Here is a 25,424-nt window from a genome sequence, read left to right as displayed (position 1 = left end):
CCTTTGTCAGACACAACATTCAGGGGTACCCCATGCAATCGGACCACATGCTGCACAAACAACCTTGACAATGTTTCTGCTGAGGGTATTGCCAAGGGAATGAAACGGGCCTGTTTAGAAAACCTATCCACCACCACCCAGATCACGGTATTGCCCCTGGAAGGTCGGTAATAAAATCCATTGGAAAGGTGAGTCCATGGCCTATCAGGAACCAGTAAAGATATGAGTTCCCCAGCCGGTCGGTTATGCGAACTTTTGGAACGGGCACACATGCCACAAGCAGAAACAAATTCCTTGACATCGGACCTTAATGAAGGCCACCAAAAACCCCTGGCTACTGCCTCTCTAGTAGCTGTGATACCTGGATGAGCACTCAACCTAGACTCAGGAAACTCCTGCAGAAGTCTAGGCCGCAAAGAATCCGGAACAAACAGTTTATCCCCCGGCCTGGTTTCCGGAGCTAGGGCCTGAGCCCTTAGAATTTCTTGTTCCAACTCAGTTGAGACCCCCCGCCACTACCACCCCTGGGGGAAGAATGGAGGACGGCGGCTCAGGAGGAGACACTGGATCAAAACTTCTGGACAGGGCATCCGCTTTAACATTTTTGGACCCGGTCGAAAAGTAATGGAGAACTGAAAGCCACTCATAAGCATCAAGAATAAAAAGGCTAGACTGGACTTTGCTAAAAAACATCAAAAAAAGCCAGCACAGTTCTGTAAGAACATTCTTTGGACAGATGAAACCAAGATCAACCTCTACCAGAATGATGGAAAGAGAAAAGTATGGTGAAGGCGTGGTACAGCTCATGATCCAAAGCATACCACATCATCTGTAAAACACATCAGAGGCAGTGTGATGGCTTGGGCATGCATGGCTGCCAGTGGCACACTGTCACTAGTGTTTATTGATGATGTGACACAGGACAGAAGCAGCCAAATGAATTCTGAGGTATTCAGAGCCATACTGTGTGCTCAGGTCCAGCCAAATGCAGCCAAACTGATTGGTCGTCGTTTCATACTACAGAGAGACAATGACCCAAAACATAAAGCCAAAGCAACCCAGGAGTTTATTAAAGCAAAGAAGTGGAATATTCTTGAATGGCCAAGTCAGTCACCTGATCTCAACCCAATTGAGCATGCATTTCACTTGTTAAAGACTAAACTTCAGACAGAAAGGCCCACAAACAAACAGCAACTGAAAACCACCGCAGTGAAGGCCTGGCAGAGCATCAAAAAGGAGGAAACACAGTGTCTGGTGATGTCCATGAGTTCAAGACTTCAGGCAGTCATTGCCAACAAAGGGTTTTCAACTAAGTACTAGAAATGAACATTTTATTTACAATGATTTAATCTGTCCAATTACTTTTGGTCCCTTTAAAAACAGGGTGGCACATGTTAAGGAGCTGACACTCCTAAACCCTTCATCCAATTTTAATGTGGATACCCTCAAATGAAAGCTGAAAGTCTGAACTTCTACTGCATCTGAATTGTTTTGTTTAAAATTCATTGTGGTAATGTCTAGAACCAAAATTAGAAAAATGTTGTCTCTGTCCAAATACATATGGACCTAATTGTATATTTATGTGCCTTTAATACTATCATGTGTTTATGAATACTCACCCGTGTTCTGAGTCCTGCCCTTTAGGATCAGTCTGTACTTTTTTAATCTTTGTGCACTGATTGTTCAAACAAAATTTATATATTCTTTAACCCCTTCATGACCGGAGCTTTTTTCAGTTTTGCGTTCTCGTTTTTCACTCCCCTTCTTCCCAGAGACATAACTTTTTATTTTTACATCAATATGGCCATGTGAGGGCTTATTTTTGCGGGACAAGATGCAGTTTTGAACGACACCATTGGTTTTACCATGTTGTGTACTAGAAAATGGGAAAAAAATTCCAAGTGCAGTGAAATTGCAAAATAAGTGCAATCCCACACTTGCTTTTTGTTTGGCTTGGTTCACTAAATGCTAAAACTGACCTGCCATTATGATTCTCCAGGTCATTACAAGTTCATAGACACCAAACATGTCTAGGTTCTTTCTTATCTAAGTTGTTAAAAAAAAGACCCGTAGCGTCTCCATTTTTTGGGATCTCAGTTTGGGTGAGGGCTTATTTTTTGCACGCTGAGCATGGCGTTTTTAATGGCACCACATTTGTGCAGATACGATCTTTTGATTGCCGTTATTGCATTTTAATGCAGTGTCGCAGCGACCAAAAAACGTAATTCTGGCGTTTCGATTTTTTTCTCGCTACGCCGTTTAGCGATCGGGTTAATCTTTTTTTTATTGATAGATCAGGCCATTGTGATCGTTGCAATACCAAATATGTTTGTTTGATTTTTTTTTTGTGTTTTATTTTGAATGGGCCGAAAGGAGGGTGATTTAAACTTTATTTATTTTATATTTTTAAAACTATTTTTCTTTCACTTTTGGCATGCTTCAATAGCCTCCATGGGAAGCTAGAAGCTGCCATAGCTTGATCGGCTCTGCTACACAGAGGCGATGCTCAGATCTCCTCTATTTAGCAGAATTACTGCATTGCTATGAGCTCCGACCACAGCGTCACACTCATAGTAATCCGGCATCAACAACCATAGAGGTCTCAAGGACACCTCTGGTTGTTATGCCGACGAACAAATGACCCCCCGATCACGTGACGGGGATCAGCGGTGCGCGTATTTCCAGCCCAAAGCAAAGCATTACTGGGACCGGAAGATGCCGAGAGCGTCGCAGAGCAGATCGGGGGCCGTCGGATGGTGAGAATAACAATATTTTATTATTATTTTGTTACATCCTATCTTTTACTACTGATGCTGTATAGGCAAAAAAGTAAAAAGTTGGTCACACAGGTCAAACACTATGTTTGACGAGTGTGACCAACCTGTCAATCAGTTTTCCAAGCAATGCTACAGATCGCTTGGAAAACGCTAGCATTCTGCAAGCTAATTACGCTTGCAAAATGCTAGTTTTTTGCGGGAATGCCGCATGCGGATTTCCCGCGGCAGGAATTGCCGTGTGCACATAGCCTTATGATTGTAATTTGCACCAAATCCTCTATATGATCTGCATATTAACATGTGCATGACCTACGGTCCTATATTTTTGCGATCTCTTACAATTTGTTCAACATCTGTTAATTCTATAACTGTTAGATTGATATAGACCCCATAGCAGGAACTCGCACCAGTCACCAGTACAGGTGATTTATGTCCCTAGCTATTAGATCTATGCCAACCTGTGAGTTAATAATTATTCAGGCCATCAGTCAGTGATATATAGGTTTCTATTTAGATGAAAATAAGTAAGGATCTGTTCATACAACTCACAATGAACATTAAAAGGTACCGTACATTTTCCCAGGTGTACATCAATTGCATAGCCCCCCCCTCTCTGAATCAGGGCTGTGTAGTCACAGACAATTCTGGATGAAGTTGGTAGAAATGTATTGCTCACGTTATAAAATAAAAAAATAAATATCGTATAATAAGCTGAGAAACTTAAATTTAAACGTGTCTAAAGTGCTTTTTATAAAAAAAACAGTGATAATTACAGTGTTCTAGTGGCGATAAAAAATGAGATATTACCTCAACATTTATGAAGATGTCAAATCAGGAGTCGCATGAAAAAACTGGAAAAATGGAATCGATGGACCCAGCACCAATGCATGCAACTTTTTTTGCAGAATCTCTTTGTATTGAAGCCAAATTCCAACACTCACTGGGAACTCTCCTAGCATAAGTGAAGCCCAATAAAGGCTATAAACGTGTTCAGGATACTTGGCGAAAGACCATGGTGTGAACAAAGTAAACACACGGCCAGTGTTCCAGGTCCTAGCTACAAAGACTGAATTTTAAGAAAGGGTATTACATGGTACTCTACAGAAACAAGCCAACTGGACTCAAGTTAGTCTGCAGTTAGCTATTAGTTATTAGTTAGCTATTCGATTTTAGTTATTAGTTAGTTATTCGATTTTCATGTATGATGAATTATTCATGTACTCAAAATGACCAGCTCAATGTCCTGAATAATGTTTGCCAAAAAAATGATCAACTCTATGTGTAGTTCAGAAGTTATTCACGTAAATCACTAATGTCGCGCATAATCAAACGCACTCAATCATATATAAGATCAATTTGAAAAGAGGTACCCTGGACCACTAGTACTCAAAATGACCAGCTCAATGTCCTAAATAATGTTTGCCAAAAAAATGATCAACTCTATGTGTAGTTCAGAAGTTATTCACGTAAATCGCTAATGTCGCGAATAAACAAACGCACTCAATCGTACATAAGATTAATTTGAAAAGAGGTACCCTGGACCACTAGTACTCAAAATGACCAGCTCAATGTCCTGAATAATGTTTGCCAAAAAAATGATCAACTCTATGTGTAGTTCAGAAGTTATTCACGTAAATCGCTAATGTCGCGAATAATCAAACGCACTAATCGTACATAAGTTCAATTTGAAAAGAGGTACCCTGGACCACTAGTACTCAAAATGACCAGCTCAATGTCCTGAATAATATTTGCCAAAAAAATGATCAACTCTATGTGTAGTTCGGAAGTTATTCAGGTAAATCGCTAATGTCGCGAATAAACAAACACACTCAATCGTACATAAGTTCAATTTGAAAAGAGGTACCCAGGACCGCTAGTACTCAAAATGACCAGCTCAATGTCCTGAATAATGTTTGCCAAAAAAATGATCAACTCTATGTGTAGTTCAGAAGTTATTCACGTAAATCGCGAATGTCGCGAATAAACAAACGCACTTAATCGTACATAAGATTAATTTGAAAAGAGGTACCCTGGACCACTAGTACTCAAAATGACCAGCTCAATGACCTGAATAATGTTTGACAAAAAAATGATCAACTCTATGTGTAGTTCAGAAGTTATTCACGTAAATCGCTAATGTCGCGAATAATCAAACGCACTGAATCGTACATAAGATTAATTTGAAAAGAGGTACCCTGGACCACTAGTACTCAAAATGACCAGCTCAAAGACCTGAATAATGTTTGCCAAAAAAATGATCAACTCTATGTGTAGTTCAGAAGTTATTCACGTAAATCGCTAATGTCACGAATAATCAAACGCACTCAATCTAAACAATTTTGCCCAAAAAATTCACAACTCTATGTATAGTTGAAGAATTATACAAAATATGCTAACTCCACATGTGAAACATTTTATAGGTTACCTCACTGTTTTCTATCACAACTTACTTGAAGTTTCCATAAGGGCTTAACCCACTAATCTGTGTTTAATTCAAGAGTTGTTGAACAGATGCTAAGTTTGTGTGTGAAATTACACTTAATAAAGTTTTATGTCATCAAATTATTTATATGTAATTGTAACGTCATTATTAACCTTTTTTTTAACTTTACATAGTGGTTCTTGTGTAGACACGGGGGTCAGTGGGTGCTCTCGTCCGCTTGCCCAGCCGCCTTTACAAAGACAGCATGGACCATGGCTCATCTCAACTGAACGCCCGACCTCCTTAACAGTGGGTGGCACACTACAACACAGGGTGAGTGAATCACAATATTAGGACTTTCTTGGATCCCCAAAAAATTAATGGCATATATCACACAACCAGCAAAACACAAAATGTAACAGCAAACAGTTTATCACCCTTCCACTGGCTCACCAGGGATTATAATATCCGTTCCTCAGAGCTTCCAGGGCTACTTACTCCAAGCCAGCAGCACCCCGCTTTCGGTGTGCACCCACCGAGAAAGGAATAATGCCAGATTTGGGAAGCTGACTGACTACCGCAAACTCTGTAGTCAGGTGACTGGATTGTCCCAAGCTGGATACCATCCTTATGTAGTCTTTGATATCTCAGCCGAATCCTTGCATTCGATGCTGAAGTCCATGTAGTCTTATAATCCATGTGGGGTTATGGCCTGCCAATCGGATCCGCAGATCCAAAATTGGTACCATGCAGCAAGAGAGACTTGGTCACTGGACCGTCCACCTTCTATACCCCTGAGCTCTCAATTCAGACCCTTGGGGCTTCATGATTGGTGGAATAAGAGTGTGCTAGATTGGCTAGATTCCAAGCCGCATACATAATATCCATAGTAGTAGAGTTGAGCGAAACGGGTCGAAAAATTTCAAAAGTCGCCGACTTTTTGTAAAGTCGGGTTTCATGAAATGAAACCCGACCCCAAGGTGAGGTCGGCCACGAGCTCAGCAACTTTAGCGCCAAAGTCGCGTTTCAAAAGTTTGTTTTCCGCCCTTTTTCAGCCAATCAGGATCCACGGACACTGTGGGCAATGTGATGACATAGGCAGGGGTCACCACCATCTTTGAAAAGGGCATGCAAGTGATTGACTTGCTTTGGGGGGCGTCACAGGGGGTATAAAAGGGCGTGCACGCCGACCGCCATGTTACTCATGCTGATCTCAGAATAGGGAGAGCTGCTGCTGATTCTGTAGGGAGAGCGTTAGGCAGGGAAGAAGATACCAAAAACTGATTCTGCTGCTAACGATTTTGCCTGTACAACACACCAGTCACTGTGTGTGCAGTGCAAGTGGAGGCTATATTTTGCTGGATCAGCAGTGTTGGTTGTTAGGCTGCCTTATAAGGCTTCCTGATAGCTGCATTGCTGTTTTCCCACTGCTCTGCAAACTGCTTTTTTAAAAGCAATCCAAATTTTTTTTTCTTGTCCTGGTGAGGTACTGAGCGTGCATTTTTTCACAACATACAGCGGTGTGCGCTCCTCACACAGTACCGTGTAACAGCTGTTATCACGGCCACAGTGAAGCTATCTGTGTGTGACTCTGTAAGAATAAGTCGAGGACATGTTGCGTTCTTACAGACCTACACCTTCTAGTTTTGTCTGGTTTTCAAACAGTTAAGTATATTTGCTGTTTGATCACATTCAAAACTATAGAGAGACAGCGTGTGTCAGTCCATATACTTAAAAAACACGGAGCTTGACAATTTTACGGACACCGGTGTACGTGCACGCTCCTCTCTCAGTACCGTGTAATGGCTGTTCTCACGGCCACAGTGAAGCTGTGTGTGACTGTAAGAATAAGTCGAGGACATGTTCCGTTCTTACAGACCTACACTCTAGGGAGATTCCTATTCTGCCCAATTCTATATACACCTTGTAGTATGTCATACACTAGCCAATTTCTGCCTGTGACATAGCGGTGTGATATTCACTGGGCCTCACACAATCCAACAGTGTCCACAAGTGTGTTCAGAAATTCTACATCTCCCCTGTCCTATAGTGACATTTTTCACACCTACGACATTGAGCCTGTGACATAGCGGTGTGATATTCACTGGGCCTCACACAATCCAACAGTGTCCACAAGTGTGTTCAGAAATTCTACATCTCCCCTGTCCTATAGTGACATTTTTCACACCTACGACATTGAGCCTGTGACATAGCGGTGTGATATTCACTGGGCCTCACACAATCCAACAGTGTCCACAAGTGTGTTCAGAAATTCTACATCTCCCCTGTCCTATAGTGACATTTTTCACACCTGCGACATTGAGCCTGTGACATAGCGGTGTGATATTCACTGGGCCTCACACAATCCAACAGTGTCCACAAGTGTGTTCAGAAATTCTACATCTCCCCTGTCCTATAGTGACATTTTTCACACCTGCTACATTGAGCATGTGACATAGCGGTGTGATATTCACTGGGCCTCACACAATCCAACAGTGTCCACAAGTGTGTTCAGAAATTCTACATCTCCCCTGTCCTATATACACCTTGTACCTTGTTTTACATTACTATATAGTTTGTGGGATTTTGTGTACATTTTTACCAAAAATGAGGAAGGCTGGTGGAAGAGGTCGTGGAATTGGGCGGGGGTTGCCAGCTGATAATGATGGTGGTGGATCTGATGGTAGTGGCAAAAGCAAAATAGGAGTGAATGCAGGAGGTGTTGAGCCTGCGTCATCGTCTGGCTCCACAAGGCCTCGAAGGCATAGTTTTCTAGGAGTTGGCAAACCGCTTTTAAAGCCAGAGCTTCAGGAAAAAGTTTTGGCTTACATTACTGACTCATCCTTCAGCTCTATCGCCTCCTCTTCTGAAGTTGTAAAAAATAAAAGCACTGAGTCGTCATTGGAGGCTCATGTTCATGAACCACACCTTTCCTTGTGTCCTTCACCCCAACCAAGATTGAAGGATGACGCAGGTCATACAACTGATTACTCCATGGAGCTGTTTTCACATACCATGCCTGGGTTATCAAGTGAAATGGTGAATTACCCAGGCCAAGATGAATCTGACATGGAGTGCACTGATGCACAGCCACTGATAGATGATTCTGCTGGTACATTCACTCAGAGCACTACATTGTCCTCGCAGTGTAATGAGCGAGATTCTGACCCTGATGAGACTCAGGTGCCCCTTCCCACATACTATACCACCATACACGGTGACACACAGGAAGGTGCACATGACATTGAAGAGGAGGTGATGGATGACCCAGTTGTTGACCCAGATTGGCATCCATTGGGGGAAGAGGGTGCTGCTTCCAATAGCTCAGATGAGGAGGAGGAGCATCCACAGCAGACATCGACATTGCAACAGATGTTATCTGTCAGGTCCAGAGCACTCCAAAGACAGGTTCCAAAAATCAAAAGAGTTGCTGGACAGCTTGTCCAGACGGTCAAAATAGCACAGCGTGCTAGGCCGCAAAATGTCTTCCAAAGTAGGAAGAGTGCAGTGTGGCACTTTTTTGAACAAAATCCTCATGATCAGGCCAAGGTTATCTGTAAGAAGTGCGCAAAGACCTTTAGCCGAGGGAAAAATCTGAAAAATTTGAATACCAGTTGCATGCTTAGACATTTAACCAGCATGCACTTGCAAGCGTGGACACAACACCAAACCTCAAGTACCACATGTGCAACTGATCACAAAGAAGGTAGTCAGCAACGCTACATTGTTTCCCCCACTGTAAGCCCACCGGTTAGCACAGCAGCAAATGTTGAGGTGTCGTTGCAAGGCCAAAGCAGTCAGGGAATCCCACTGTTATATCAACGAAAGACGGAATCTAGGCCATCAGAAACAACACCAACTCCATCACCATCATCAACCCTCTCTCAGTCCGCCCTGTCCACCGCTAGTTCCACCATATGCAGCTCTCAAGTCCAGCTCACCCTCCCAGAGACTATGAGTAGGTCAAGAAAGTACTGTCTCTCATCCGCGTACACTGGGTTTGAACGCCCACATTGCCAAACTAATCTCGTTAGAGATGATGCCCTATCGGTTGGTGGAAAGCGCAGCTTTCTGCAAACTCATGGCCTATGCAGTACCACGCTATGACCTATCCAGTCGCCACTTCTTCTCTCGCAAAGCCATCCCAGCCCTCCACCATCATGTGAAAGACCGCATTGTCCATGCACTCAAGCAGTCAGTGAGTGGAAAGGTGCACCTCACAACAGATGCATGGTCCAGTCGGCATGGCCAGGGCCGTTACGTGTCCATCACTGCGCACTGGGTTAATGTGGTGGATGCAGGGTCCACAGGGGACAGCAGTGGTGGGACAGTGCTGCCTAGCCCACGGTATAGGAAACAGTTGGCTGTCGGCGTTCGACCCTCCTCCTCCTCCAGAAGCGAAAGCTCGTCCACAGAGCGCAGTCGTACGAGCACTCCATCTGCAGCTGCCACTGTTGCACACGAGGTGTCCCCCTATCGAGCAGCTAGTGGAAAGCGTCAGCAGGCTGTGTTGCAGATGATGTGTTTGGGCGACAGACACACCGCGGAGGTGCTGGCCGAGTACTTTCAGCGACAAACTGAGTCATGGCTGGGCAGTCTACATCTTGAGGCAGGCAAGGTAGTTAGTGATAACGGCCGTAATTTTGTGGCAGCCATAGCCCTTTCAAAACTCAGCCACATACCTTGCTTGGCTCACACCTTGAACCTGGTGGTGCAGTGCTTCCTCAACAATTATCCGGAGTTAACAGCCCTGCTCCAGAAGGTGTGAAGACTGTGCGCGCACATCCACCGGTCGCCTGTAAACTCCATTCGTATGCAGAAGCTGCAGCGATTGCTCCACCTTCCCAACCACCGCCTCATTATCGACACTGCAACAAGGTGGAACTCCACCCTGCACATGGTTGAGCGGCTGTGCGAACAGAGGCAGGCCATAATGCATTTGTGGGAGGATACACAGCCAGGCACTTTGAGAGCAGACATGGAGTTGACAGGTGTGCAGTGGTCGAAGCTGAAAGACCTCTGTAAAGTCCTTCAGTGTTTTGAGGAATGCACACGGCTGGTAAGCGCAGACAACGCCATCCTATGCATGAGCATCCCACTTATGCGTCTGCTCATGCAAACTTTGACGCACCTTAAGGAGCAGGCGTCTGCAGCCAATGTTGACGAGGAGGAAGAGGAGGGGGGAATCCTTGATGACATTCAGCCATTGTCTGCTCAGGGACCTCTCCTGGACCAGGTGGAGGAAGAAGAGGAGGAGGAGGATGATGATGGGGATGATTACTTAGGGGAGGAGGATGCATCTCGTGGGGCAAGTGAAAATGTTGGCGTGGCAAGGTCTGATACAGGGTTTGTGCGTGACTGGAGGGATGTGGATTTGCCAGAAAGTGCTCCTCCAACCAGCACTCGCAGTGCATCATTGACACCGGGAACATTGGCCCACATGTCAGATTATGCCTTGCAGATCCTAAAAAGGGACCCCCGCATTGCCAAAATGATGAACGATGATGACTACTGGATGGCCAGCATCCTGGATCCACGCTATAAAGGCAAATTACAAAACATCATGCCACACGAGAACCTTGACCTAATATTGGCTAATAAACAAGCAACTCTGGTAAACCGGTTGGTTGAGGCATTCCCAGCACACAGCAGCGGTGATGGTTCTCACACGAGCCGTACGGGCCGGGGGCAGCTTGGCAGAGGTGTTCGTGGTGCACACAGCAGAAGTGGCGTTGGAGACAGGGGTTTCATGACAATGTTGTGGACTGATTTTTCAAGTACCGCTCACACAACTGGTAATACTGCATCGATGGAAAGTGACAGGAGACAGCAGTTGTCAACTATGGTTACAAACTACTTTTCCTCCCATATCGATGTTCTCCCGCACAGGTCATTCCCCTTTGACTATTGGGTCGCTAAACTGGACACCTGGCCTGAATTGGCAATATGCCTTACAGGAGCTCGCTTGCCCAGCTGCAAGTGTGCTATCGGAAAGAGTCTTCAGTGCAGCTGAATCAATCCTGACAGAAAAAAGGACCCGTCTGTCAACCCAAAATGTGGATGATCTAACCTTCATTAAAATGAACCATGCATGGGTTTCCAAGGATTTTGTCCCACCTTCCCTTGATGACACATAGGTTGCCAGAAAAATGGCTTGCTTTGGTCCTCCTCCTATTCCGCGAACTTGACCTATTTCGCCTTTTGCAGCAGCTGAATGTCCCACATCAACATATGCCACTTTGTAAACCGCCCTAACTGGGCTGCCCCCCCCCATGGCCGGGGTCACCACCTAGCGCACGAAACCGTGTGAGTGCCATTGCCCTGGACAGGTGGGTGGCCGACTCTTGGGCGTGGGCACTGGCACAGGGTCCCTCATAGTGCAATCAAGTGTCTCTGACGGTGGTGGTGCACACCTGCCGTCAGACACACCGCCGTACTATGAGGGGCCCAGTGCCAGTACTGACGCCCACGAGTGTGCCCCCCTTGCTTGGGCAGGGCCCCAGCATTTGCAATGTTTACCTCTCCCTGCTCCTCCGCTGTGTAGTCCGGGCTGTCAAATCCTTCACTGGGAGTGCCACTACAAATTGATTGAACTGAAAGATGATGGTTAAGATGTAGCTATGCCCTGTCCTGCTGGCCGGGCTCTAGCTCCAGATGATCAATGGCTTCCATTTCTTATGGACGTCGACTCACAATGACATGCAGTGGTGGTTTATCATCAGCTTTCACAGTTTTCCTACTCACAAACGTGTGACATTCCGGTGCACATTTTAAAATGTGGCCTCTCATGCCAATCAAATAGAATCGCCTACGGCCTGTGGCTTCTGTCTTTTGCACTCGGAAGTTACGTGACAGATCATGATAGCCAGTGAGCACCATGTTTACATCGCTCCCTGTGATAAAAATTTGATTGAGATGAGTAACAGTGATGGAATCAACGGAAGTGCGATACAGCAAGACTTTATTCACAAAAAAATGTTTTCACTGTCTCAACACACAAATTAATTGAGGGTCAGCATCGCCTATGAGAATTGTGTGGAAGTTTTTCCCGTGAATAGTAATTCCTAGATTTCTGCAATCACTTGCCTTTATGTCAGTAATTGTATGCATCTCATTTCCTATTGCGGAGAGGCTGGACTGTATTACTGAGACAGAAATATCTGAAGATTTAAAAATAACACCAAAAGTATATAGTTGTGTACGCCTCAAATGCATTTCCTTTTTTCCACTTTTTAGATTGCTGTGTAATCCATACTGAGAACACGGAGATTTTACATGTTTAAACTATGCTATATATACCTGCTATCCAGTGATAAAGTACCCTTTCTCAACTTTGTATAATCTGGTCAAATCCATACTGGGCCTGAGAACATCTGAGTCTGCCTCCTGATCTATAGACATATATTTTTAATGTGTAAACTAGGCTACATATATACGTGTTATCCGGTGAAACTGTACCCTTTATCAACTTTCTACAATGTTGTTGAATCCATACTGGGCCTGAGAACGGCTGCCGAGCTGTTAAGCAAGCTACAGCACCTGTGGTTTGGACACGTAATTTTTTCAGGAATTACGGTTAGGCCTAACTCCGGAATTGCGGTTGACATGAACTTACTGGGAAATCATCGTTTGCGGGGAATAATCTGAATCCCAGATCCCATCACTAACGGAGTTCAGCAGGTTATCTGCACCTGTAAGTGACAAAAGCTGGTCCTTTCAGTGTAGCGTGCATGCAGCCCTGGACATGTATGGGAATGCTATACCTGTTATTGCTCGATCTCACGTGCCGGAGCCTCGCTTATCCCTCTAGTAAGCTTGACGCGTACTGCGAGGGCATGCCGGAGTCTCGGTTGCTAACGGAATAAAGCTGAAAAATCGCTAGCACAACTACAAATACACATACCACACCACACACAGAATCAACAAAGCTTTCAAAGTGTGCATCTTTTCTTTAGGTGGCATGGTTGTGGTTTCCCGGGTGGAGTCCAATTAAGCCACAGGCTCCACTCCTGGTGGTGCCCTTTTGGACATTCCTTTAAGGTTCAGCTTTGCAATCATACTGCCCCCGGAAACCAAAAACTTTGCCTTCATGGACGCTGTTTGGAGGTTCGTGGTAATACCGCCACCCGATCAGCAGTCGGCATATGGGTTGCCCTCCCAGGGCTGTGGGATACTCGGTACCGGGCCGATGTCAGTGGGATGTGTCACAGCAGCGGTGACCCGGACGGTGGCCCTGGGCGCCCATGTAAATGGCGTGGTATAATGGTAAGGAGTTTATATAGATACTTTGATGCCACCTGTGGTGTTCGGCAACATAGATGTTAGGCCGACGCTGCATGCAGATCCTCTGGGACTGATGGTGTTGTGCAGTAAAGATGGTGAAGCTCCCCACAGGTGGAGCTGGAGTCCCAGGGAAGTGTAGATGTAGTGACGGGGGAAAGGCACAGGCGGTGTAGGTGCTGGAACCCAGATGTAGCGGTGCTGGAATAACTGTAGGACACCAGAGCTTGCAGTTCCAAAGCTTTACTCACAGTCTGCAGGTTACACAGATGCCTGCCTCCGTGCTGTGTCCTCCGGGTCAGGACCTCAGCCAACCTCCGGGACCAAAATGGAAAGCTCCCTTCCAACACTCCGCCAACATGTACCTTCCTGAACGTCTCCTTTCTAGCGCTTGTGGGGGAAGCACTCACAGGACCGTGGTTCACTGAAGCGCCTCCTGTCTAACAGATGTTCCTCAGACTTTACTTGTATGGCAGACAGCTGTAGCCTTTTCCTTCTGGCTCCCACACGTCGATGCTGGGGCCTCCGAGCCTTAGTTGGGTACAGAGCATTTATAGCTGCTACTTCCCCCGGTTTCTGCTGCAGGAACGTCAGTGTCCCTACAAACTCGGAGACTGGAATCGGGACCATGCGCTCCAGCTAGGAGTGAGCCTTAACTCTGCTCATCCTCCAGCTCCCCTTCTCACGTCCACACACTTCTCCTTCCCTGCACAGAGTGCCCTAACTTACCTCCTCCCGACCACAGAGAGCAGCTCCTCAGCAGTCAGGTTCAGAGGTCTCCCTGCTAGCCTGGAGTGGGAAATGTGTTGTGTGTTGGTTTCACTGCTAGAGAGATCCTTCATTGCTCCCAAGCTTGACAACACACTCCCTAGGAGGAAGGTAATGCCACGGTGGCGACCGTACTCTTGGGGACGCCACAAGTGCACTGAGGCCCAGCCACTGCTGGATGATGCTGCTGGTACATTGACCCAGACCACTACATTCCCCTCGCATTCTACACTGCCAGAATCTGACCCAGAGGAAACTCAGGTTCCCCTTCCCACATACTATACCACCTTACACGGTGACAAAGAGGAAGGTGCAGATGAAACTGCAGGTTCCTTGAGCAGGTGGGGGGGGGCATACTCATGGGCGATGGCACTGGCACAGGGCACCGCATAGTACGCAAAAGTGTCTCTGCCAGTGGGAGGGCCTAAACAGCCAAGTGCAGTGAGATGGAAGATGGGGACGACAAGGAGTTCAGAGTAGTGCAGGGATTCCCTAGCAAGGAGACTTATGTAATTGTTTTCAATGTTGGGACAGCAATTTTTGGGGAGCACTATACTCTGGTGAATGATATATGGGGCCCACCATACACTGGAGCATTCCAAAGGTGGACATCAGACACTGGAGCAGCATTTACAGGGCCCGTTATACACTAGAGCAGTAGAAATGGGGCCCATTATATATGGAGCATTATTTGGGCCCATAAGACAGTGGAGCTTCATCCATTGGGACCAACATATACTATAGCATTATGTGGAGCTCATCATATACGGTTTGAAACATTATATGGGATCAATGATTCCATATGGAGAAATATATGGGCCTCATTACTCTGTATAGCGCACTAAGCGCTGGCCATAATACTGTATGGAGTTATATACTGTCCGTTTTTGGAGGTATTGGAGAATTTAAAATGGATATCAGTCATGAGATGTAAGAAGTGAAGTATTTTTCATTGTACTATACTGCTATTTCTCTGCCGTATCGGAGCGTCATGTGTTGTGGTATGTGTTAAAGGGGCGCTCTTTGGCCCTGGGCCTAGGAAAACCTGGAGCCAGCCCTACCCCCCCATAACTGTAGCCAAATAACCCCCATTTTTCAGTGCGTAACTAGTATTATGAAGTAAATTAAGGTTGACAAGCTTAAGTAATAAGAATTGATGCTTTTGGCATTCAAATGGGCACTGTAGGTGTGTTTCCTGTCCTCCTCTCACTGCCGACTTTAATTCCCCATTGACTTACATTGGGTTTCGTGTTTCGGTTGGACCCCCGACTTTTCCCTATAGTCGGCCGATTTTGCTCGACCCGACTTTTGGAAAAGTCGGGTTTCATGAAACGAAACTCGACCCTAAAAAACCAAAAGTCGCTCAACTCTACATAGTAGTAATGGTGTCTAAAGGCCCCTTCACACTAAGCGACTTACCAGCGATCCCGACACCGATATCAAGGTGTCAGGATCGCTAGTAAGTCGCTATGTGATCGCTGATGAGCTGTCACACAGACAGCTTCACCAGCGATCAGCACAGCGATGCCGAGCACCCGGCATCGCTTGCCATCACTGTAAAAAATAGAATCAAAATAAAAAATATAGCTATTCTCACCTTCCGATGTCCCTTTCAGCCATCCTGCCTCTCTCCACGCTCCGGTCCCAGTGATCCTTTGCACGAATGACCACGAGATGTCACGGTCTCGAGGGATAACAATGTCTCGCGGTCATTCGTGCAAAGGATCACTGGGACCGGAGCGTGGAGAGAGGCAGGATGGCTGAACAGGACATCGGAAGGTGAGAATAACTATATTTTTAATTTTTTTTTTATTATTTTTACACCTGATCGCTGGTCTCCCGCCTGTCACACGCAGCGATGAGTGCTGGCCAGCAGGAGACCAGCGACCAAAGAAATGTCCAGAGGTTTCTTCCAGCGATACCGGCAGGGGGGCCGCTCGCTGATCGCTGTCACACATAGCGATCTCGCTGGTGAGATCGCGGTTACGTCACAAAAGTTGTGACTCAGCAGCGATCTCGCTACCGAGATCGCTTGGTGAGACGGGGCCTTAAAGGGCATGTCACACTAAGCGATATCGCTAGCAATATCGCTATAACTTGTCACGTTATAGCGATATTGCTAGCGATATCGCTGTGTCTGATACTTACCTACGACCAGCTCCCCCGCTGGTTATCGCTGATCGCGCGAGAACAGGCTGCACCGTTTCTCGTCGTCTGCTTCCTGCGGCGCTTCCTGCTGTGACGACGAGCGACGCGTGGAGCCGGGCGGGAGGACGCAGGATCGCCTGGTGTGACAGGTAAGTAGCGACCCCCGTCCCCAGCGATGTCGCTAGTGAGATCTGCCTGTGTGGCAGCTCACTAGTGACCACTTAGCGATCCTGACCGCGTCATATCGCTGGTCGGGATCGCTGGTACATCGCCAAGTGTGACAGTACCTTTACAGAGATGAGGAAGAGTCAGCTAATTTACATAGAATGGAGCAATACAATGAAAGGTTAGCATAATTGATTTGTCTGAGTCTGTGACCTTCCCTGGCAAAGGTATTTACATGAGTCAACAGTAACTGTAAACCTAGACTCCTTAAGGGCATGTCACACTAAGAGATATCGCTAGCAATATCGCTATAACTAGTGACGTTATAGCGATATTGCTAGCGATATCGCTGTGTCTGATACTTACCTACGACCGGCTCCCCCGCTGGTTATCGCTGATCGCGCGAGAACATTCAGGACTGTTTTTCGTCGTCTGCTTCCTGCGGCGCTTCCTGCTGTGAGGACGAGCGACGCGTGGAGCCGGGCGGGAGGACGCAGGATCGCCTGGTGTGACAGGTAAGTAGCGATCCCCGTCCCCAGCGATGTCGCTGGTGAGATCTGCCTGTGTGGCAGCTCACTAGCGACCACTTAGCGATGTACCAGCGATCCTGACCGCGTCATATCGCTGGTCGGGATCGCTGGTACATCGCTAAGTGTGACAGTACCTTTAGAGTCTTGTAGAAACAATGAGGGGCTTATCACATGGTAATAAACAGAATACCTTCATGTGTGACCAAATTTTAAGAAACTCAACCCATGCTAGACATTGAAAGAGTCCATGTCATCACAGTTCTGTTCTGAAGTGATACACTCACTTGGAAGCCATCGAAGTATTCCATCGAGTGGCCCTACTTGGAGGATTGTCCGTTAGCGTCATCTGTCCATGGTAAGGATTTGTGTTGAATTGGCATACTTGAGTTAACTTACACTATAACCTCAAGTCTGAATTTCAGTGTTGTTGTGCTTGTCCTGTTTGAAAGCTATATTTATATTTGGGTATATAAAATATCTAATATGTTTAAGAATAAAAGCTAATGATGAGATCAGTCTCAACATTTTAATTAAAAATTTACTTGCTTAATGTAAATTTTTTGAATGTTTTTGTTTTGATATCTCAAAAAGGTTAGATGTTGGAGGTCTTGCTATAAATTTTTTGTCTTCAAACGAAACTGCTACAGTGTATGTATAAATATTGTTGACAAGTATCATCTTGTCAACTAGTGTGCAAGGAAGTCGTGCATCAAATAGATATTCATACTCTATGTATTATAGGCACAAATTATGTGAAATTAAATTAATTGATAATAATATTAGAAAGCTTACATATTATAAATGCTTATTATATTCATGTCACTGACAATAATTTCTAAATATGTGGATTATTAAGTTTTATGTACCTGATCAAGGTTGTTGATTTAGAAGTATGGTTTTAGTAAACTATGATAATTAGACATACATTTTTGTTGCTACCAGTCCTTGTAATATCTATGAAATGCAATTCGATTGAGTGCGTTTGTTTATTCGCGACATTAGCGATTTACGTGAATAACTTCTGAACTACACATAGAGTTGATCATTTTTTTGGCAAACATCATTCAGGACATTGAGCTGGTCATTGTGAGTACTAGTGGTCCAGGGTACCTCTTTTCAAATTAATCTTATGTACGATTGAGTGCGTTTGTTTATTGGCGACATTAGCGATTTACGTGAATAACTTCCGAACTACACATAGAGTTGATCATTTTTTTGGCAAACATTATTCAGGACATTGAGCTGGTCATGTTGAGTACATGAATAATTCATCATACATGAAAATCGAATAGCTAACTAATAACTAATAGGTAACTGCAGACTAACTTGAGTCCAGTCCATGCAGAAGCCTTCACAGCCCGTTCCCGTGTGCCCCAGCACAGCGCCCTAACCTGCTGGCCCGCTGCTTCTATCCGGGGCACACATGGCGGGAAGTACGCACCGCCCTTCTGACTGACCGCGGCGGCCACTATCAGTGTCTGTCGACACAGGCGGCCTCTGCCCTCCATCACGTCACGTGACATGCAGGCCTCCTCCGCCCGCGCGCCTGATTGGCTACGAACTAGGAGGCGTGACCGACCTTGTTACTGGTTCCAAACACTAATCAGGAAGTGGCGCGCTGGGGCCGCACACAAGAGGCAACTCTGCGCTGAGGGCAACATGGCGTCCTCGGCCCTGCCAGACTGTGTGCGGGAGTGGGAAGAGCTGCAGCAGCACTATAATGAGACCCAGGTGGGTGTGACGCCTCCGGCCATCGCGGTTAGCGGTCCCCGTGCGGTGTGACACATGCCCCGCCCCCCCGGTGTGGTGATTGGTGGAGCTGGGAGAGTACATCTGCTGAGGCTGTTCCCATGGTAACCACTTGTCCCAACTCGGTCCAGCTCGATTGAGCCGAATGTGACCCCCGCAGCCCCCAGAGGCCACTGCCCCTATAGTGGCAGCACGAGGGCCAGGCTGGGCCAGCTAGCTGTCAGTCACCATGGCACAGTCTCCCTGGAGCTTGTGTGTGGGGTCAGACAGGAATAGTCGCCTAGTATCAGGGCCCCCGAGCACAAACTCAAAGTGGGGCCCATTTTGTAAAATCCGCAGGTCAAAAGACCTGCGGTTTTACCTGCGGATTGCTCTGCGGTTTTGCCCTGCGGTTTTTCATCTCAATGGAGGAGATGGCAAACCGCAGGGGAATCCGCAGAAAGAATTGACATGTCAATTCTTTCTGCGGATTGAAAACCGCAGATAATCCGCGCGGAAAAATCTGCACCGTCTGCACTGCGGTTTTTGATTCCCATAGGGAATCATGGTACTGTACACCGCAGCAAAAACTGCTGCGTGTCCGCAGCGGCCAAAACCGCTGCGGAACCGCAGCAAAATCCGCAGCGTGTGCACACAGCCTAAGTGCCCCTGTACTGTGATGTCTCTTAAGAGCCTACATTTAACCCCTTCATGACCCAGCCTATTTTGACCTTAATGACCTGGCCATTTTTTGCAATTCTGACCAGTGTCCCTTTATGAGTTAATAACTCAGGAACGCTTCAACGCATCCTAGCGATTCTGAGACTGTTTTTTCGTGACATATTAGGCTTCATGTTAGTGGTAAATTTAGGTCGATAACTTTTGCGTTTATTTGTGAAAAAATCAGAAATGTGGCGAAAATTTAGAAAATTTTGCAATTTTCAAATTTCGAATTTTTATTCTGTTAAACCAGAGAGTTATGTGACACAAAGTGGTTACTAAATAAAATTTCCCACATGTCTACTTTACATCAGCACAATTTTGGAAACAAAATGTTTTTTCGTTAGGAAGTTATAAGGGTTAAAAGTTGACCAGCGATTTCTCATTTTTACAACAAAATTTACAAAACCATTTTTTTTTAGGGGCCACCTCACATTTGAAGTCACTTTGAGGGGTCTATATGGCAGAAAATACCCAAAAGTGACACCATTCTAAAAGCTGCACCATCTCAGGCTACTCAAAACCACATTCAAGAAGATTATTAACCCTTCAGGTGCTTCACAGGAACTAAAGCAACGTGGAAGGAAAAAATGAACATTTTAATTTTTCCAACAAAAATTTTCTTTTAGCATCAATTTTTTTCATTTTCATATAGGCAACAGGATAAAATGGATCCTAAAATTTTTGGGCAAATTCTCCTGAGTACACCAATACCTCATATGTGGTCATAAACCACTGTTTGGGCGCACGGCAGAGCTCAGAAGGGAAGGAGCGCCATTTGACTTTTTGAATGGAAAATATGCTGGAATATTTAGCTGTTGCCATGTCACATTTGGAGAGCCCCTGTGTGCCTAAACATTGGAGCTTCTCCACAAGTGACCCCATTTTGGAAATTAGACCCCCCCAAAGAACTTATCTAGATGCATAGTGATCACTTTGAACCCCCAGGTGCTTCACAAATTGATCCGTAAATAAAAAAAGTACTTTTTTTTCACACAAATTTTATTTTAGCCTCAGTTTTTTCATTTTCACATGGGCAACAGGATAAAATGGATCCTAAAATTTGTTGAGCAATTTCTCCTGAGTACACCGATACCTCATATGTGGTCATAAACCACTGTTTGAGCGCACAGCAGGGTCCGGAAGGGAAGGAGCACAATTTGACTTTTTGAATGGAAAATTAGCTCCAATCGTTATCGGACACCATGTCGCGTTTGGAGAGCCCCTGTGCACCTAAACATTGGAGCTCCCCCACAAGTGACCCCATTTTGGAAACTAGACCCCCTAAGGAACTTATCTAGATGTGTAGTGAGCACTTTGAATCCCGAAGTGCTTCACAAAAGTTTATAACACAGAGCAGTGAAAATAAAAAATAATTTTTTTTCCTCAAAAATGATTTTTAGCACACTATTTTTAATTTTCACAAGGCTAACAGGAGAAATTGGACCACAAAAGTTGTGGTCCAGTTTGTCCTGAGTACGCTGGTACCCCACATGTGGGAGGGAACCACTGTTTGGGCACACGTCGGGGCTCGGAAGGAAAGTAGTGACATTTTGAAATGCTGACTTTGATGGAATGGTCTGCGGGCATCATGTTACATTTGCAGATCCCCTGATGTACCTAAACTGTGGAACCCCCCCCACAGGTGACCCCATTTTGGAGACTAGACCCACCAAGGAACTTAATCTAGATGTGTGGTGAGCACCTTGAACCCCCAAGTGCTTCACAGAAGTTTATAACGCAGAGCCGTGAAAATAAAAAATATTTTTTTTCCTCAAAAAAAATGATTTTCAGCCAGCAATTTTTTATTTTCACAAGAGTAGCAGGATAAATTGGACCCCAAAAGTTGTTGTCCAGTTTGTCCTGAGTACGCTGGTGCCTCATATATGGGGGGGGAACCATTGTTTGGGCACACGTAAGGGCTTGCAATGGAAGTAGTGACGTTTTGAAATGCAGACTTTGATGGAATGGTCTGCGTTCGCCGTTACGTTTGCAGAGCCCCTGATGTGCCTAAACAATAGAAAACCCCCACAAGTGACCCCATTTTGGAAACTAGACCTCCCAAGGAACTTATCTGGATGCCTGGTGAGCGCTTTGAACCTCAAGTGCTTCACAGAAGTTTATAACGCAGAGATGTGAAAATAAAAAAAAAAAATAAAAAATTTTCCACAAAAATATTTTTTTAGCCCCATTTTTTTATTTTCCCAAGGGTACCAGGAGAAATTAGACCTCCATAGTTGTTGTGCAATTTTTCCTTAGTACGCTGATACCCCATATGTTGGGGTAAACCACTGTTTGGGCACACGTCGGGGCTTGGAAGGGAGGGAGCACCGTTTAACTTTTTGAACGCAAAATTGGCTGGAATAAATGGTTGCACCATGTCGCGTTTGGAGACCCCCTGATGTGCCTAAACAGTGGAAACCCCACAATTCTAACTTCAACCCTAACCCCAACACACCCCTAACCCCAATACACCCCTAACCCTAATCCCAACCATAACCCTAACCACAAGCCTAACCCTTTTTCCAACCCTAACCCTAATGGAAAAATAATGTCTTTATTTTATTAATTGATCCTGCCTATGGGGGTGATAAACGGGGGGTTTATTTACTTTTCATTCTATTTTGATCACTGTGAGAGTTTATCACAGTGATCAAAATGAATGAATGGAAATTGCAGCCAGCGGGCGCACTGTGCATGCGCCCGCCATTTTCCAATATGGCGGCACCCATGGTCCGGGACCACGGGACACCGGGAGCCATAATGGCACTCGGTGAGTACCGGGGGGGTGGGAGGAGGGGCGATCGGAAGCCGGGGGGAGTGGAGGGAAGGCGGGGGGGGGAGATGATGACAGCGGCGGCACATCGCCGCTGTCATTCAGTGGCGGGGGGCAGATCGCTGTCACCAGCCATGTCCGATGCCACAGCAGCGTCGGACATGGCTGGATTGTAATATTTCATCAATTTTCATTGATGAAATATTACTATCGCTCTGATTGGCTGTTAAAAGTGAAACAGCCAATCAGAGCGATCGTAGTCACGTGGGGGCGAAGCCACGCCCCCTATGGTGAAGAACAAAGCCCCCTGTATCTGCGGGTCGGGTGACCTAGGTCACCCGACCCGCAGGGGGGCTTTAAAGTCATGACGCCACATAGGCGTCACTGGTCAGATTGGCACCAGTTTTCATGACGCCTATGTGGCGTCATTGGTCGTGAAGGGGTTAATATTCTGAGTGCCCCTATAAGAGTAATAATGTTCATTAATTCCCCAACAACTCATATACATTGTGGAGCCACCAGAACCCACTATACAAGTCTGATGCCCCCACAGCCTACTTTTCAGAGTATAATGGCCTCCTATAAGGTAGAGTATGGGGGCCCTCATAACTCCCAATATACCATGTTGGGTTCCCACGGCATGTTATATACAGTACAGTGTCCCTAAATTCTTCTACACATAATGACTTATGGAATTAAGAAAAAACCCTATGTCCTCAGACTCCTCACCTACTCCTGAGTCTCCTTGCACAGTGAAACGACACCATGCAGGTGAAACGACACTGTAACGTCATCACTGCACCAGGACACTGACAACCTATGCCTCCTCGCAGCGTTGTGTAGGCGTACAGCAACCTGCGGCTTACAGAACAGAGAGAGTTAATGCAGGGGCAACATGTCTTCCTGCTGTACCCCAGAGTTTAACTGTATCGGTGTGCTGTATAATTGGCCGTCACCCCGAGAGAGCACCTCCGTGTGTGTAGGCCTGAGCAACCACCACCTCTGCTCCACTACTGTCATGGCCCGCTTTTGGCCCTTTCTGGCTGAAATAGCACAGAAAGAGGACTTACAAATCCTCCAATAATAGAAAACAGCAAAAGAGCAAAAAGGTTTACCCGTCCAGGCCTCCAGACAAAGGCACTATCAGGATGCAGTGGACCCATATAATTAAGATGGCAACACAGGTGCAAGAATGCCGATAAAACAACCGCTCACAGCTTACCGATACATGGAGGGGGCGGTTGCCTGGTATGTTAATGCACAATAAAAAAACGGCGCTGTTCACACTATGGCCATGCACAGCATCCAGGCCAGCCTAGTAGTGACACCCTTCTATTAGCTCAGGCGGGCTGGCCCAGCGCTATCAAAATGCATGCCATGTGAACAGACACCGCAGTTTACAAGACCAAATGGGCCCAACTGCACCCTGAATAAAAAGTGCAAAAAACACATTAAAAAAATGTGGAGTATTAGCTGATATTTTGGCCAAAATACGTGAGCATTAACATACCAGGCAGCCGCCCCCTCCATGTATCGGTAAGCTGTGAGCGGTTGTTTCATCGGTATTCTTGCACCTGTGTTGCCATCTTAATTATAAGGGTCCACTGCATCCTGATAGTGCATTTGTCTGGAGGCCTGGACGGGTAAACCTTTTTGCTCTTTTGCTGTTCCCTTCCTGGCTGCCCTAAGACAACAGATGTAGCCCCAGTGGATGCTGTTACACAAATGTGATCTCTTTTACTTCGGGCACAATACTAGGCATGTGTTCCCAAAGTGGCACACACTGATCTGAAGAATATAGCACAGTGTGCCAGGATGTACCCGAAGTACTGCGCGGAAAAAGGGTAACCATAGTTTTAAGTAACTTTTCAAAATAAGTAATAGAGGAATAACAGTACATTTGGCCGTTATCTGTCTTATAGCCTGCGTTTTCACTTCTGCATAGTCTATCCCTAATTTGCAATTTCACATCATTGTAGAAAAGTCATGGGCCGCACGTCCAAAGCTCATACATGGATCTACAGTATTGCTGCTCAGCAAAAATTAACAAAACTGGACACAAGGTTGTTGGTTCGCTTTCTTGTGTGACGACCACTGTCGATGCGATACCACTCCAGCATGGAGAGCGTTCCAGGTGCCCCATATTGCTCATGGCTCCAGATCACCTCACCCCTCAGGCAGGACCTCTCCGCAACAACGGCCGCCACACAGCACCATCACCAAGTGAAAGGAGCCAAAGAAAACTCGCCATCCATTTGGTGTCAGAAAGCTGAGAACAAAGTAGGTAGTACCCCAATCCAGTCTCCTGCTGCCAAATGAGAGAGATGTTGTTACCCAATATAATACACTAAAAAAAGAGGGGTCAGTATGCTATATCTGTAGAAAAAGATATTGACCGCACATGTAATACTTGGAAAGTCTTCAATGTAGCGTTGTAAAGACACCAGTGCAATGCCTTTACTGCAGATCAGCCTCGTGGTGCTAATCACTGGTGTATATAAAGAGTAGATAAGCTATCACTGCTGGCGATCACCGGCCCTGCGGCTGGCTGTGTCAGAAGGATGACAGCAATATCTTTGTACTTTGCTACAGCTGAGATGTAGATATTTGAGGAAGATACTTTAGGGCAGGGGTATGTTGTACCATGAAAGCCATGTCATATATATTTAATTGCTTACCTCTTGTCAATGTCCATTAGCCGTTACAAGATCAACGAAGAGGGTAGCTGATGGGTTATATAAGGAGCCTGGTATACCGGTAATAACTAATGGAGTGAAGCAGGCAGCGTAATATTGTGTGTGCTAAAAAATGGGTGACAAAATGTCTCACTAGCGTTCCTCATAGCTGCTACATGGGACAATATCTGCTCCAATTTCTGATTCCAAAAATCGCAGGTCATTCAGACCATTAGGCAACAGGGGAAGTTGCACTGTAGGTTGGCGGACGTCCAGTCTTACAAAGATGGAGTTGCAGAAGATGTCACAGCGTCAACTACACATAGGGCCCGATTCATCAAGACTGGCGCTGTTGACAACTGTCTTGATGAGGGATGTGCCGGAGACAGACTCTCCTGATTCATGAAGGGGTGCATGCGTCTTCATGAATCTGTA

The 25,424-nt window shown here is 45.8% G+C and overlaps 1 protein-coding gene and 1 long non-coding RNA gene across 5 annotated transcripts in view; one reads left to right on the top strand and one right to left on the bottom strand.

The window, feature by feature from the left end:
* The window catches only part of LOC141088007 (uncharacterized), a 100,309-nt gene extending 81,532 nt beyond the window's left edge, over window positions 1-18,777 (bottom strand). For 2 of the 4 annotated variants that reach the window (XR_012231819.1, XR_012231817.1), the window contains exon 1: window positions 18,670-18,777. This is a non-coding gene — a long non-coding RNA (uncharacterized lncRNA). Of the gene's footprint in view, window positions 1-3,584; window positions 3,766-18,481; window positions 18,599-18,669 lie in introns of those variants that run through there. The other 2 variants (XR_012231818.1, XR_012231820.1) reach the window with 2 other exon arrangements.
* TMEM120A (transmembrane protein 120A) overlaps window positions 18,659-25,424 on the top strand; it is a 57,293-nt gene continuing 50,527 nt past the window's right edge. The window contains exon 1 of the mRNA XM_073573832.1: window positions 18,659-18,821. Within this exon, the coding sequence (XP_073429933.1) occupies window positions 18,750-18,821 (72 nt within the window). The 5' untranslated portion in view covers window positions 18,659-18,749. The remainder of the gene's footprint in view (window positions 18,822-25,424) is intronic.

Source organism: Dendrobates tinctorius, unplaced genomic scaffold (assembly GCF_039654945.1).
Source record: "Dendrobates tinctorius isolate UK_male_01 unplaced genomic scaffold, ASM3965494v1 ptg000007l, whole genome shotgun sequence".
NCBI classification, from domain to species: Eukaryota; Metazoa; Chordata; class Amphibia; order Anura; family Dendrobatidae; genus Dendrobates; species Dendrobates tinctorius.
The sequence above is the reverse complement of the archived record's forward strand: the minus strand, read 5'-3'. Positions and strand labels throughout refer to the sequence as shown.